Source organism: Cololabis saira, chromosome 6 (genome assembly GCF_033807715.1).
Source record: "Cololabis saira isolate AMF1-May2022 chromosome 6, fColSai1.1, whole genome shotgun sequence".
NCBI lineage: Eukaryota > Metazoa > Chordata > Actinopteri > Beloniformes > Belonidae > Cololabis > Cololabis saira.
In genome coordinates this window covers 35804562-35820916 of record NC_084592.1, presented here as the reverse complement: position 1 = coordinate 35820916, position 16355 = coordinate 35804562, and the positions used below count along the sequence as shown (strand labels likewise).

The window sequence follows — 16355 nt, the reverse complement described above, 5'->3', positions numbered from 1 at the left end:
CCAATGATCGGAAGGTCGGCGGTTCGAATCCTGCTCTGTCCCAGTTTGCTGTCGTAGTGTCCTTGGGCAAGACACCTTACCCACCTTGCCCCGTGTGAATGTGTATGAATGTTGGTGGTGGTCGGAGGGGCCGTTTGGCGCGATATGGCAGCCACGCTTCCGTCAGTCTGCCCCAGGGCAGCTGTGGCTACAATGTAGTTTACCACCACCAGTGAGGATGTGTATGAATGAATAATGATCTCTGTAAAGCGCTCTGGGTGCCTTGAAGGGCGCTATATAAATCCAAGTCATCATTATTATTATTTAGGACTAGTTTAAGCTGAGTCAGATGGGACTGAACAACATCAAAAGCAGACTGCAAGAGTTCAAGAGTTTGCACTACAGAAGAGGATGAACAGTATAATACCGTATCATCTGCGGTCCTAATATGGAACCCTGAGGCACCCCCTTTAATACAGGGAGGAACGAAGAAGAGGAGCCAGCAAACTGGACGCATTGGGATCTGTCAGACAGATAGTTAGAGAACCAATGAATGACATGCCGAGATAAACCAATCCTGTGTAGTCTATCCGCCAAAATGGTATGGTCGACTGTATCAAACGCCTTTGACAGGTCAATAAATAGAGCTGCACAGTATTTCTTGCAATCCAGTGCCTCAACAATATCGTTCACAACTTTAATAGCAGCAGTTATTGTGCTATATTGTTTTCTAAAACCAGACTTTGGGGTACCAATAATTTTGTCTACGTGTGTATATGGAAGTGAAGGCCTGCTGCGTTGCCTGAGTGGACGTCCCCTGGAGTTGTGACCCAACAGGAAGTCCTTCCTGCTTTGAAACCTTCACGCCTTGTCGCTTCCTGCATTTGTTTTCTGTTGAAATGTTTCGCAGAGTTATAACACCGAAGCTTTAACAGTTGAGCTGCTGGAGAACGATGTCATGGAATGTCAACTCTAGATATTTGATTGTTTAAAGTAAGAATGATTCATGAAATGTGATTTATTCTACATCTAAGTCACAATAACTCACTTTAATAAGAAGCATTGTATTCTGGTTAAGGTAATATACAAATTAAATTTAAATTCTGAATATAAACATCTGATTTGGATTAAAAAATACCTGACCTTTCAATCAGATATTGATGAAGTGATATGTTTATAATAGATCAATATACATCTAATTATACACATACATATTGTTGCTGTTGTAATGAGTTTTTAAGCTCTGTTGTACTTTGATTTATTGTTGTCATTTGTGTTTCAGCCAAGCAGAAGTGGGTTCCCTGCCAGGGGAAGACGAGCCCTCAGGTATGTTTGGGATCCAGTCTGCTGCCTTTATAGGTGTTTAGACGCCAAGTTAATGACCTCGGTCACTCTTCATAGCCTCACCGGGTAGACTTTTGAGCAAGAGACTGGATGTTGACCAAATGAAATATCAGCTACAAACTTGAACTTGAACCCACCCATTCTTCCTGTGGGTCGTTAGGGTCCTTAGGGTTCACCATACACTGGTTACATGGTCAGTATGTGAGTTGGTCACACGATTCCAGGTGAAAACTGTTCTAAAAACGACTCGTGAGAAGATCTGAAACATTTAAGCGTAGTTAAGGGTTGGACACATGAAAACTAAGAGATGCAGGTGGACCCGAGGGTTATCCGGAGGAACTGCTGTCCAGTTTTGGTCCATCACCCACACAAAGAACTAGACCCCCACAGGTTTCTGAAGGCCAGGATTCACAGTTCTGGTTGACACACTTTGTTGGAGAAGCAGACCTCCAAACTCCAGTTGATCCCAAAACAGGAAATGGATCTAATGAACACGATCTGGATGCTATCTAGACCACACCCACCTTACCTCTCAAACTAGCTGTTTTAGCTTAGCTCGTGCTAACATTTATTTTCAAATCTCTCCGTCCATCCTCGTTTAAGATGTCGTTTAGATAGCAGCATCTCAAATCAGCAGGGGGGTGGGGTGGTGACTCGGCTGCCTGGAGCTAACGGCCAATGAGCTGAAACCATCTGTTCTGGCCGGACCACCTTCGATCCTGGACCCTTCCAGACCAGGGGGATGGGCGGTATGGACAAAAAAATGTATCACGATCATTTCTGGCATTTATCCCGATAACGATAAAAATAACGATAAAAAAATACCAATTCAACTCCACCTTTGTAACTATAAATCAATCACCACATTCAGTCTTTGGACCCCCCAAAACACTGCTCTAAAAGAATCTTAAATGCTACTAAACTACACCAATTAAATTGAATTGATAAAAACCAATTAAATGAGTCCACCTGTACTGCAAAACTGTAATGACTCAGATCCGCCATGTTTGTTACACAAAAACCACATCAACGGGAATTTATTCTTTCTTTCTTTCTTTCTTTCTTTCTTTCTTTCTTTCTTTCTTTCTTTCTTTCTTTCTTTCTTTCTTTCTTTCTTTCTTTCTTTCTTTCTTTCTTTCTTTCTTTCTTTCTTTCTTTCTTTCTTTCTTTCTTTCTTTCTTTCTTTCTTTTTCTTCACGTATGTTGTGCGTGGATTTAACACAGAACCATAAATCAGATTTACACAAAAACGTCATCAATGGGAATTTATCGTTTTTACCGCAAAATGACAAATTCTTACCGTGGGGAATTTTTTTGACGGTTTATCGTGAACGGTAAAATAACGCCCATTCCTATTAGGTGTTCATTCACAACTCAGAGGTCCAGTTCACCAGAAGACAGCGAGCTGTAATGTCAGTCAAAAAAAACTACGCCCCAATTATACGTGAGTTTATGGCCTCATAATAATTGTACCTGATGGGGTTCTACATGTTGCAGCAACCCGCTACATTTATTCTGCTTTCAGCATTTCAGCCTCTGTTCGTCTGTGCTTCAGCAGTTCCTTCTCTCTTATGCAGTCGTGCTCAGACATGAATACTTCCCCTTTTAGTCCTTTGTTTTGTGTGTTCTTTCATATGTTTTAATGTAGTGGGTCTCAGAATCCACAGCAAAGTTCTTGATAAATACTTTTTGTTTTAGCTTTAACCCAGTTTCAGTCTCAGGAGTTCATGAAGCTCTTAAAAGGTCCGACTAAAGAATCTGCAGGAGCGGACAATCTGGAGATTTGTTCTTTGATTTTTCTTTCTTTTTACTTCATTGCATCATAGTTTGCACATGTTTTAACTTGCTGCAAATGAATGAATTCCTTCCTGGGTGGAAATTTGCTTTTGTCCAACCCTAACCATTCATCCGAGCGAGGTGACCCAGTAGATCTGATTAATTCTAGTTAATCTAGAGTTGTTGTCTGTTTGAGTTAAAGTTTCACAGGTAGTGAACAAGTGAAAGAGTATGCGTTGACTAACAGAATCTGATCAGAATATCAGTCTGGTTTTAGAAAAACGACGTAGTACAACAGCAGCTTTAAAAGTACGAAATTATAGAACAGAATTTCCAGATAGTAAACACTGTACTGCTTTTTTAATTCTGACACAGTGGATCAGAACATACTAACAGAAAGACTGGGTTGCTACCTCAGAAACAAAGATCTGTTCTTCATGGATCCGTCCTGGGACCACGTCTGGTCATTTATACATTAATAATCTCAGTCAGTAAGTGTCTCATGCTAAAGTTCACATTTATACTGATGGGACTGTAATGTACTGTGCTTCCTTCATTTACTCGGGCCTTAGCTCAGCCCCAGAAAGCTTTTGATGATGATCATTACCTGGTGTGGGCTGAAACTAGTCATTAACGCCAACAAAACTCATGGTATTTACAAAAACAAAATAAAAGTCCACAAATCTTCCGTCTTTCACTAATTTCCAGGGCTCTGAAATGGAGCGGGTTTGACCAACAGATACTTAGGGATTCTGATTGAGGATGCTGTCTTTTGTGCTGCATGTTGAATAATTGACCAAATATCTTAAGGTTTTTTTCTCCTACAATTACGTCTTGGCTTTCTTTTGAATCTTCCTCTCAACGTCTGCATCCACTGGGTCTAGCCTGTGATGAGGCTCTGAGCTCCATCACTGCCCAGGCCAAATTCAGATAACAATTGTATTTGGGTCAGGCCAACTCCAGTAATTTTCCATCGGCCTTAAAGTCTCTCTGGTTCATCGACATGGAGACTCCAAACAGACAAAATTGTGGTCAAGTTCAGCCAAATTGAGCTTCCAACTTTTCCAAGGTCTTTTCCAACCCGCCAATCAGTTTGAAAACTAGCTAGCTTGAAATTCTGTTCGACAATCACATTCAGTTTGCGATTTATATTTTTATTAGTTTTATTAGTATTAGTTATTTATTTATTTATTTATTTATTTTTCACACAGCATCTGAATCTGAGCACAACATTTCCATCACATGCGCCAGGCCACCTTGAAAGACCCAGAATAGCTGCCGACGTTTTCCAAATTTGTCTATGCCAAGTAACCTCCCAAAGGAACAAATCCTGTTATCAGAAATCCATGTCTTCATCATCCTGAACCGACAGTATGGACAGGCACACAATCCTTCCCTTCTGCCAGCCTCTCATGTATCCAGCCGCAAACGTCCCGTCAGGGCAAGAGGGCTCCCTTCCACTCCGTCTTATCTTTCAGAAAATCTGGTCAATTGTGTTGAGACCAGCTGACCAATGCCATGATTTAGAGATTTTTGGAGGATATGCAGATAGACGAGACAGATGAGACCAGTGGCTGGTTTATTGCCACGGCAGATGCGTACGCCCCTGTGTGGTCAAACGTGGCATTGTTCAATGACATTGGAGTGTTTCTGGTTGCTGTGTGACGATCTCTTGGTGACGCCGCCGTTTTCATGTTTCTGTGAGCAGCTGCTGATGCCCACCAACAGAAAAGGCCACAGTGCTGTGGTGCTCGGCTCTGCCATGCTGGTGTACGGCGGCTTTGTAGACATCAAAGGACCCTCGCAGGAATTCTGGACTCTGAACTTTGGTGAGTGTAAAACTGAATTCATTTTGTTTGGTTCCTAGCTTGAATAAAAGCCAGCTAAAGAAGTTCATGAGTGACTCTGGCTTTGTCTGTTTTCTGGATCAACACGTTCATTTCTAGTTAAAAACTAAACTTCAGTAAGTAAAAGATGAAGAGCCTTAAAGGTGCTTGTCAGAGACCAAATAAGCAACATGGCCAATTCTAAAGCACAACTGACTTTTCAAAAGGAAAACAATTTAAAAACAAAGAATAAGAGCAACAGAGTGAGTATTACCCAACAATGTCTCTAGAGGCTCATCCGATCTGCTTTTGCTGCTTAGAGCACACTATTAGGGGTGGGTATTGGGAAGGACCTCACGATACGCATCACGATACTTGAGCCACGATACGATACACATTGCGATATCCCGATTATGCGATATCCCGATTATTATATTCTACATAGTTCACCGAAAATTTTAAAAATGCATTACACATCTTAAAATCCAAGTTGTATATATGTACATCAGATGATAGTGATGGATCTTAAAATCCGAGTTGCACGTTCATCAGATTATAGTGACAATTCATGGGACAAACTGAGTCAAAACAAAGTTTTATTATAACTATACAAGCTAAAGTTACAACATATTTGTATATGTTTTTCATATTATTTACATCATATGAAATTAACATTAAATTTAGTATGAGGTTGCTTTAATTATGTGGCAAATGATAATAAACACAAGAAAGATGGGTACTAAAACCAAGGACAGGCACAGTGATCAGTCAGTATAGATATAAATCCATAAATAAATAAACCTCTGTCCATTATTTTTCATTTTTTAAGGACAGGCAATTGTGTTATATAAAAAAGAAATTATAAAATGAAATAAAACGTGAAATAAAACCTGAGCTCAGTGCAGGGCCCTCCCAGGGTTGGTAGAGAGTGGCAATGCCCAGGACTGTCACTTAGGTAGGAGCACTGGGTGATATAATGGGAAAAAGATCGGGAATAAAAAAAAAAAACGATATTCAAATTTTGAATATCGATATTGAATCGGCTGGAAAAGTATCGCGATATATTGCCATATCGATATTTTTGCCCACCCCTACACACTATAGTGAGTTATCTGCATGATAGCCAGCCTGCTACGGATCAAACGTTCTATGATCAGGGTGGAACACCCAGGAACGTTCGGGCGTGAGACTCAAAACATCTGTGGATCTACAGAGCCTTCACCCCGCCGCAAAACGACCATTGAGAAACCATCGTAGATCCAACAGGAGAAGAGGAAACCTCCAGGAAATATGATGGACACTGATGTTCTACTGTACACCTGAGAACACTGGTGTTCTACTGCACACATCTACCCAGTTAACAGGAACAGTTACCGTAGAAGTAAACTTAAGTAGTAAACCAGCCATCATTATTAATATTATTATCATTATCATTACTACTCTATTGTGTTTTTATGTTATATTTCCTTTCATTTACTTGTCTGTTTTTGTTTTTTGAACGTTCAGAACGTTCCGCTGCTCATTTACTGTATGAAATTAAGACCCTGTCCACACGTAGCCGGGTATTTTTAAAAACGAATATTTCCCCCCTCCGTTTATAAAAAAATTTGCATCCACATTACATCGTTTTTAAAAAAAAACCCTTCCACACGTAACCGAAGATCTGCGTTTTCGACCACATTCATAGGCATTCTAACCTGTAGATCATCTGCGGCTCCCGGGGAAGCTGCACCTCTGCGGGCTCCGCGGGCCCTACGCCGTAGGGTGCGCGTCGCCGCGTACCCTCCGGTGTAGCCTCTGTGTCGGTGTAACGCAGTAAGTGGTGGTCAAGAGCAGAGACCATTTATTTAATAAATAGCTTGGAGAACAGATGCTGGATCATCTGTAGTAAACAAAAGTCGCACGTCAGAGCAGATTTGTTGTTGTTTTGGCGCATAATGTGACGTTCGAAAACGCAAAACTCCGGTTGTGTGTGTCTACACGCATCTACATAAACAGAGTTTTCAAAAATCTTCACTTTGCCCGGAGTTTTTTTAAACCTTCGTTTATTTGCGTTTTCGTGTGGATGACAGGTCAAAACGTAGGAAAATATCTCCGGTTTAGCAGATACCCGCAGATATCCGGCTACGTGTGGACGGGGTCTAAGATTTTTAAAAACTGTTGATCCCACCCAGTGCTCCTACCTTTGTCAGTCCTGGGCCCTGCACTGAGCTCAGGTCTCCTCCTTAACCTGAGGAGTGAGCAGGCCGCTTCTTTTCACCAGACAGGGTGGGGTTTCTCTGGCCGGACGTAGCGCGTGGAAGGATCACATTATTCCGTCCATATCCTCCCCACCCCCTCTGGCGCCCCGGCTGGCGCCAGAGGGGGTGGGGAGCCTAGATCTGAGTTGAACTCTGATGGTCTTCTACCTGTGTGTCTACCTGTTCAGACTCTATGACTTGGTCCCTCCTCAGCGGCCCTCAGCGGGGCTCCTCTGGCCCCGGGCCCCGACACGGCCACTCTTCAGCCGTCTACCAGAGCTGCATGTACGTTTTTGGTGGGTTGAAGGGTCTGCGGGAGCAGAGAGACTTCTGGAAGTGGAGTTGCAGCAACCACACGTGGACGTCGCTGAGAAACAAGTAAGTTTGTGGAGAAGAAATGTTTCTCTGTGAAAACGTCTTTCATGCAGGGCTTCCCTGACAGATTCTGCAGCTTCTCCCTTAGAGGACGGATGTCCCCTCCCCACCTCCCACCCCACACTGCATCATGACTTAAGAACAATGTTTCCTAAACGTATTTGTTCTCAATTATGTAGAAACACAGACTCAATCTCAGATAAATTGGTTAACGTTAACATCCACTAGGGGAGAGTTCGTCTCAGAGGGTGGATCGACCCAACACCAGACGTGTTTTAGTTGGGTAGCTCATAGTAGATCAGAAATTATGTCTTTCTAAAGTAAATTACCCTGGATGTTTTCATCTGTCATCTCAAGATGTTTTTGACTCAGAAAGTAACTGATGTAAAATTGTAAAAACGCTGATGGTGTCTGAGTTAGCAACAGTAACTAAGTGGAGCAGGTCTTAATGACAGCTCAGTTAGAAAAAAGCCTGGACCAGGATGCTTAGTTTGAAAAGTTTCCAGGAGAAAACATCTCCAGTCTAACAAGATCCTGGAAGCAGGACCCTCCACTCGGTGTGGATGGTTCCCATAGGATGGTGTTTCCTCACCTGGGGTCCGTTTCACAAAGCAGGTTTAGTGAAAACTCTGAGTCTGTTAACCCTGAAATGAGGGAAACTCTGAGTTTTCTGTTTCACAAAGGGAGGTAACTCAAACCAGAGAAAGAGAGGTAACTCTAGCCCGTTTCACAAAGAGAGGTAACTTAAGCTCTCGGTCAGTTACCGTAGTAACAGACGCTCTGAACCTTATCTGGTCGGGACCAGGTTTATCTCAATGAACCTGGAGTTTCTCTGCGTCTCCCCCTCTTTCAGAGCCGCACGCACATTTCATTTCCTCATTCATTCAGTCAGCAGGGGAGTTTTGGCGAAGTTCTGCCGTCTGTCATTAAAAAGTCCATTGTCACGAACATGGCATATCCTTTTGATGAAGACACAATTGATGAAGGTGCAGAATTAATGCGCAGAGAATGAAATATTCGTCGGGAGATGGTTATCAGACCACGTAATACATGTACATTATACATAGTCTCATTACAGGCAAAGCAATATATGTTAATCCTTTATTTGTTATAATTTTGATGATTGAATTGTTTAATGATTTCATAATATATTCTAATGTTTTGAGATTTTTCATTTGGGGTTTTCATAAACTGTGAGCCATAATCATCAAAATTATAACAAATAAAGGCTTGAAATATCTCACTTTGCATGTAGTGGGAAATAATATTTGTTTCACCTTAAGTTGAATTTACTACGAATGAGGTTTTGCAATATATTCAAATTTTCCGACCTCCACCTGTATATTATGACATGAATAAATAAGAGCATAATATGTGTCTGTATTGGTTCAATATGGAACGCAACTTTTAATTCCCAATTCCCAAATTACGGAACAATTCCGTATTTCAAGGGACGGGTGGCAAGCCTACATAAACCTGTCCAAGCCATCAAGGGGTTCCACAGGATTGCAGGTGAATGATGTAGAGATCTGTTCAATTAATGTTATATTATATTCTGTGCTGCGGTGTTACTCTTTTTTTCGAAAAACATGTTCAAATTCGCCGTATGCGCGCATTAAAATCTCTAATTCCATTCGGGTGAAAAAGGACACGGCGTGAAGTATGTGGATCTTCAGATGCAAACTAACGTTTCCTCAAAGGGATTTTGTAAATTGAAATGTTAAATAAAGTTTACAAAAAAAAAAAGTATGTGGATCTTTTGTGTCGCCGGTTGCCATGGTGAATTGTTGTATCAGGGCTCTATAGATACTGGCTTTTTATAGTTGTGGCGCACGCGCTTAACTCCAGGTGAAACTACTTAGAGTTGAGTAAATTAACTCAAATCCGCTGTTCTGGAACCGAAAACTCAGAGTTTCTGATCTCAGAGTAGATCAACTAAGAGTTCAGGATTAGACTCAGAGTTTGTTGAACCTGCTTTGTGAAACGGACCCCTGGTCTATCAGTGCTCAGCCATACTCCATTTTTATTACAAGGGTGGGGGGTGCCGGGTGTGTATGCATCTATATAATATGCTGTTTGTATGTCGTATGAATAAGGGTACGGGGAGTGGGGGGGGTCAAGGGAGATTGTTATTTTATGTATTAATGTAAAGCACTTTGTGTTGCACTCCAGGTGCATGAAAAGTGCTATATAAATACATTTTAAGTTTAAGGACTGATGTCCTGCAAACCTGCATCTGAACAAACCAGCAGACCTCTGGACACACGAGACCAACGTGGAGATGTTTGGTCTTCATGTCCAGAACCATGTTTGGAGGAAACCAGCAGAACCACCTCAGACCCACTGGTGGTGGAGGAATGCTGGTCTGGACCTGGACACGTGTCAATCATTCAGTGGACGATGAAGTCCTCTGTAGACCACTCTTCTTTTCTTTCTTTTTTTTTTCAAAGATTCTGTGGCTCTAGTGGCTTTTTATTCAAAGTGTAGTCAGGAAAAGGGTAGAAAGAGAGAGAATGGAGACGACATGTAGCAAAGGGCCGCAGGCCAGGACTCAAACCTGTGACCAATGCAGGAGGACTGTAGCCTCACAGCGGCCCAGATTAGAGTCTTGTACAGACACATGTAGATGGGGCGGCAGTAGCTCAGGTGTTAGAGCGGGTTGTCCAATGATGGGAAGGTCGACCATGTGAGAGTTGTGCTGAGTTGACCCTGGGGGCTTCTCAGGTTTATCTTCTGAACCACTTTTTCATTTAGTCTTTTCTGTTTCTGTATTACAACATGGTGGAACATGTCTACTGCTCTCAGAGGTGGACAGAGTACTCGACCCCAGTACTTGAGTAAGAGTACAAATACTACTGGTCAAAATTTACTCTGTTACAAGTAAAAGTAGCTCAGTCAAAATATTACTCGAGTAAGAGTAGAAAAGTACTTGCTTTTAAAGGTACTTAAGTATCCAAAGGTAAATGCTTTTAAATTTACTTTAAGTAAAAGTAAGAGTAAGAGTAAATTTCTTATTTTCCACATCAGTAAATTACTATATTTTTTCTAAATTAATTTGATTTATTTAATTTAATTAAGGATCTTTTAACTTTTGTTTCTGAGAATTAACTCTTTGAAACCTGATGTGCTGCTTTTAGAACCACAATGTTATATAAAACCTGCAGAAACAGCAAAAACAAATCAAATGAATGGGATCATAAGAGGACAGCAGATGATGCAGAGTTTATTAACAATCATGAACTGAAACCAAATGAACCTGCACCATCCAACTAAGTCTGGATCCCCCTCAGGGGAGGCTTGACGTATTTCCGCTTTACGTACATCCCAGTGGAGAGCGTGCACTGTGATAGGTCTCCTCCTTTGAAAAAAACAGCTTGTGTCCAATAGGATTTTAGGGAAGAAGAAAAAAGAGCAGACCTGAAAGTAACGAGTACTTTTCAGCCTTCCTAGAAATTTACTCAAGTAAAAGTAAAAATATTTGTCTTGGAAATGTATTCAAGTAAGAGTAATAAGTACCAAAGAAATCTAATACTCAAGTAAAGTACAAATCCTCTGGATATGTACTTAAGTACAGTACTCAAGTAAATTTACTCCGTTACTGTCCACCACTGACTGCTCTTCATCTGAGTGTTTGGCCATCGCGTTTTTGCTTTGTTTCCTGGCATTAACTCCACCTGTGGTTGTTTCTTCAGGTCTGGACCTCCAAGGCTGGTGGGCCACTCGGCCGTCACCTACAAAGACAGCATGCTGGTCTTCGGAGGCGGTGAGAGCCAGAACTCTCCAAACTGCTGCTTATGGAGATACTGTTTCAGCTCTCAGACCTGGACCAAGGTCGCCGCGCTCCCAGGCTCCTCCCCTCCAGACAAAATTCACCACTGCTGCGCAGGGCTGGGTCCCAGCTACACGTCCAGCACCGACGGACCCTGTTCTGGTCCGGGACTCCAGACCGAGGCACTGGACAGGAAATCCAAGGCCTTTAACAACAAGTGCTACCCTGCACCACAGACTTTTCTGGGCTCAGAAGGCGCAATAGAGCTGGAGACGTTCAGCCCAGACAAGAGCTACAGACACAGGAACCGCCCTTCAGAACCGGACCACAGGAGTGACCCGAAGCTGATGGGAAGCTGCCTGACGTTTGAGAACAAAGGTTTCAGGAAGCAGCTGAGCTTGACGGGGGAGCTGATGGATGGGGAGGATGGAGATATCAGCGATCATCTGCCTGATCTGATGCTGGTGTTGGGGGGGAGACCGCACTCCAGACACAGTCCCATCTCCACCTGGCAGATGACCCTGACGGACTCGTAGCACTTTGTAACCAATACACCCCACGCGTATCAGTGCAGAAACAAGTGTGTTAAAAGGGTTTCTGACAGCCTGTAAATAAGAAAATACTCATTTATTTTGATACTTTTCTAAATTCATGATGTTTTCATGTGAATTTATACATTTCACACCTTTTTGAAGGACGCAAGTATTTGTAAGTAATGATGCACAGTCATTGAAATGAAATATCAAATCATCTGATCCCAGCAGGTCTTAATATTAGATGATCAACAGGCTTGATTGGTTTATACAGTATGTCATCGCTCTCATGCACATGTGCTGCTGCGTTTGGAACCACTTCCTGTTGAAAACGAGCCCAAACCATGACTCCTCCACCACCGTGCTTGGCAGTGGGTCTGAGGAGTTTCTGCTGAGCTGCTGTATTTGATTTTCTCCAAACAGTGTTATGGACCAAACATCTCCCCTCTGGTCTAATCTGTCCAGAGGAAGAGAAACACTTCATACCCCTGTGAGGCGCAGTGGTGGAGGGCTGAGGGTTTGGACGTCATCCATCAGTCATTAACATACCTGCTGAGGCCTGGAGGCTCTAAGATGGTTTTCTTTTTGAGCTTTGCCTTTACTGAGACGTCCACTCCTGGAAGACAACTTTCTGGAGTGTTTTCTTCCTCGCTGCAGAACGTTGATCTCGGAATCGCTAAGAAACACCTTTATGACCCCGTCTAAACTAACATGTAGTTACAGTTTGCTGATGTCTTTCCCTCTTGGGATTGGCAAAATAAACACAGGATGAAAAATGAGTGGGTACTAACTTCTGTACTCACTGTATTTAAAGAACACTTGAACATCCATTTTACACAGATGGACGTATAGAAACATCTGAACTGCTACTTTCATTTACTGTCACCTGCCAGGTCGGATACTCCTCCCAGAACCAAACTGATGTGAAACCCGGCGGGACTTAAAATGATCCGCGCACAATTTTAATACCAATAAATAAAGATTGTGAGTGAGTCAGAAGGTTCAGAGTTGTTTTCTGCGGCAGGTTGCTGGTTCAAGTCCATGTTTTAGTTTCCTTGGCTAAAACTTGAACCGTACTGGTACAGTTCTTATTCTGTAAAAGCATTAAAGTGGTCAGCAAGACCAGAAGAAGTTCCCTCTCCAAGTCTGGTGTATTTCTGTGCAGCAGCTACGTACATGTCGTCTCTAGGGGTGAAATGATTAGTACACATTGTCTACAAAAATTGATAGAAGATGTCGGGGAAAAAAGAAAGTTTCAGCAGCGTGAAGCTTGATCCTCATTCCTATCTCTGCTGATAATTGCATATCCCAAAAATTGTAACCACATGTTCAACAGAGTGAGGCATCACCCTCCCTTCCTATCCCTGGTGAGAGTTGCACATGTGCAATAAAGTACAGCAGCAGGTGAACGATATAGTGGTGGTCGATGCAACACCAAGGAGACTGGCAGCAAAGTTCATTGAGAGGTGTATTTTCGAATGAAGTGTCCGTCTTTCTTGTCTTTTATTTTTAATGAGCACATTTAAACAACCTTGTGCAAAATTTAACAGCTGAGAGCTGAATTCAAGATTCAAGATGCTTTATTTATCCTGAGGGAAATTTCTGTGCAGCAGTTACAGTACAGGTTGGGGAAATAATACAGGAAAATAGTAAATAAATAAAAATAAGTTTACTATATTACACTAAATAAGTAATACGGAGACAAAGTGATAAGTAGCATAAATTGCATTAACTGTACAACCAGTAAAGTGATGAAGTGAAGATTGAAGACTGAGTGACATCAGTGTGTCCACTGTTCCTCTCACGGCAGGAGGTGGCTGAATTCAAGAGTCTGATGGCCACAGGAAGAAAAGACTTTCTCTGGCGTTCTGTGTTACACCGGGGGCGAATGAGTCTGATGCTGAAAGAGCTTCTGCTCGAGGTTAGCACCTGGTGGAGAGGGTGAGAGTTGTCCAGTATTCATGGGTTTCAGTCACGTGACATTTTTTGTTGTCAGCGCCATCTTGAGGACCGACCGAGGACCTTTCCGTCGCGCAGCCAATATGACGTCTCACCTAATAACTCACTTAACTCCCGAAGAACAGCAACGGTATCTACAGAAAATTGATACTTTAGGTTTCGATCCGTATATAATAGCTTTATTAATTACTGACTCCACTCCAGTCTGCCAAAAACCTGCCAGATTTGTCGTTTGCGGACATATATATCTACCTGGTCCACAATCCTTCTCCATACACCGGCGAAGCTCCAAGCCGTTTCCCAAATCCAACTCAGCCTGGATCATTTCTCGTGTCCTCTGCTTTTTCCCCACATCTCAGTAATGATCTGACATGCTGACATGTTTGCTGCATTTAACACCACACGCCGCTCATTCCACGCTGTTTGCCGTTTGATTGCGTCACCACACGCAGTTATTAAATGTTTTTTTCCCCACTTACAGGACCTTTTCTCTCCCTCCCGTCCGATGTTCCGGGACCTATATAATAATAGGATATTATTTATTTCTGCCACTTTTATTGTGTATACCTCCTCAAATGAGGCTCAGCCGGCCTTCTGATGATCCTGTTGGCGTCTGCTGCCCTCAGCCTGCTGCCCCAGCACACAACAGCAAAGAAAAACGTGCTGGCTACCACCGACTGGTAGAACATTTCCGGCATGTTACAAACATTGAATGACTTGAGCCTCTTCAGGAAATACAGACGACTGGCCCTTCTTGTACACAGTCCCAGTGTTCTTTGCTCAGTTCATTTTGTTATCCAGGTAAACTCCAAGGTGCAGATAGTTGGTTGCACACCACTCGACGAAGCAGTCCACATTGCCTTGTTCTCATCCTTCCCCTCACTCTCTACTGTACTTAGCATAGAGGTCCCCAACAGTACTCGAGTTGTAAAAAAAAATAAAAAATCAGGGAGGGATGGTGGATTTTATCATATGGGGACAGATAATTTGTGCTGATTACAAATGTATTACAAATAAGCCTTTTATTATTTTAATATTGCTGATTATGGCTTACAGTTTAAGATTAAGATTCCCAGAATATTCAAATTTTTTGAGATAGGATATTTGAGTTTTCTTAAGCTGTAAGCCATGATCAGCAATATTAAAATAAAAGGCTTGCAATATTTCAGTTGATTTGTAATGAATCCAGAATGTATGACATTTTTGTTTTTGTAATTGCATTACAGAAAATCAATATTCTAATTTTCTGAGACAGTCCTGTAAGGGAGTATTAAATCGCTTGCATGAATCTCATGTAGCTACACAAGAGATGCATTGCACCAGATTACAGTTCAGTTGCTAATTTATCTGCAATCCATGAAGCGAAGTTTTCCCTCCCCCCAAATAACACAGAAAAGCTTGTCAAATTAGGCTTTTAGTTGTCATCCAGCCATTCAATACACGTGACTGACATTGATGTATTCACAGTGATTCATTATCAGCTGCAAATGTACCTGTGTACGGTTTATTTTAATATTTACCGTTCAAAAGCGAGCTCACTGCTGTCTGTCCCATTGACTAACATGACAGCTCAAGCTTTGTTTGGAAACTCGCGGGGCCTCCATGAACCACGTGACCGCTCTGGCGGCGAGAACAAAAGTTGTCGCCACTCTGTTTTATCGACTGCTCTGGCTTTGAAATGCGTGCCAAAGATCGCTGATTGGCTCTTATTATTGGCACGTCAAAACAGTGCCATAATTCATAGTTGTAAAAAAAAGTTTGTAGCTTTGTATATCCAATGTTGCACACAGACGAATTAATTCCACAGCTACAAAAATGTTCTACACATGCACACAATATTTCTACAAGTACAAAGTTTATTTTCACAAGCACAAATTGTTTTATACAGCTGCAAAACCTTATTACACGTGAACATCTTTTCACAGATACAAAATATTTATGGCTTTAATTTGAGCCCATAGATATCTTTATCAGGAGGATGTGCACTATCGTTGCCAACCAAATATCGTTGCCAACAGGCTGTAGGATTACTGCTCACTGTTGTCACTGTCCTGTCAGCTGGTGGTTGAAAAACAAAGAACTGTCTGGCACTATCACTAGTTGTTAGCAGACCTCTATGGGAGATCTGCCATACCTCTACAGGAGACCCTTCAGACCTCTACATGAGATCCTTCCTGCCCACAGCAATAACTCTATACAGTGAATCTTTGAAGAGACTTTAATGACTACTGTATCAGTTAATTTCCTTCCTAATTTCCAGTTAGTATTTTTTAATTCAATTGAGTAAATTCAGCAAACAACAAAGATACACACATTTTATATTAGAATGGAATCAATGCCTCATGTTTTTTTTCGATTTCCAAAAAAATCAAGTGTCAAAATAAGACGGCACACAAATTATTTGTACCATTTACAAAAGAAAAGTTACTGTCCACCGCAAGACATCCACGTCACAGTCCGGACACTTCCAGGTGTGTTTCTGCAGCTGTTTCCACCTGGACTCAGCATTTCAAAACTATCTCTGTCGCTTTCACTCCCACAAAGGTCTCCTCTT

General features: G+C 41.9%; 1 protein-coding gene across 1 annotated transcript in view; it reads left to right on the top strand.

Moving 5' to 3' along the window:
- si:dkey-3d4.3 (leucine-zipper-like transcriptional regulator 1 homolog) overlaps positions 1 to 12973 on the top strand; it is a 36151-nt gene extending 23178 nt beyond the window's left edge. Inside the window, exons 5-8 of the mRNA XM_061724557.1 lie at positions 1262 to 1305; positions 4808 to 4928; positions 7354 to 7543; positions 11233 to 12973. Coding sequence (XP_061580541.1) covers positions 1262 to 1305; positions 4808 to 4928; positions 7354 to 7543; positions 11233 to 11845 — 968 coding nt within the window. The 3' untranslated portion in view covers positions 11846 to 12973. The remainder of the gene's footprint in view (positions 1 to 1261; positions 1306 to 4807; positions 4929 to 7353; positions 7544 to 11232) is intronic.
- The last annotated feature ends 3382 nt before the right edge of the window (positions 12974 to 16355 follow it).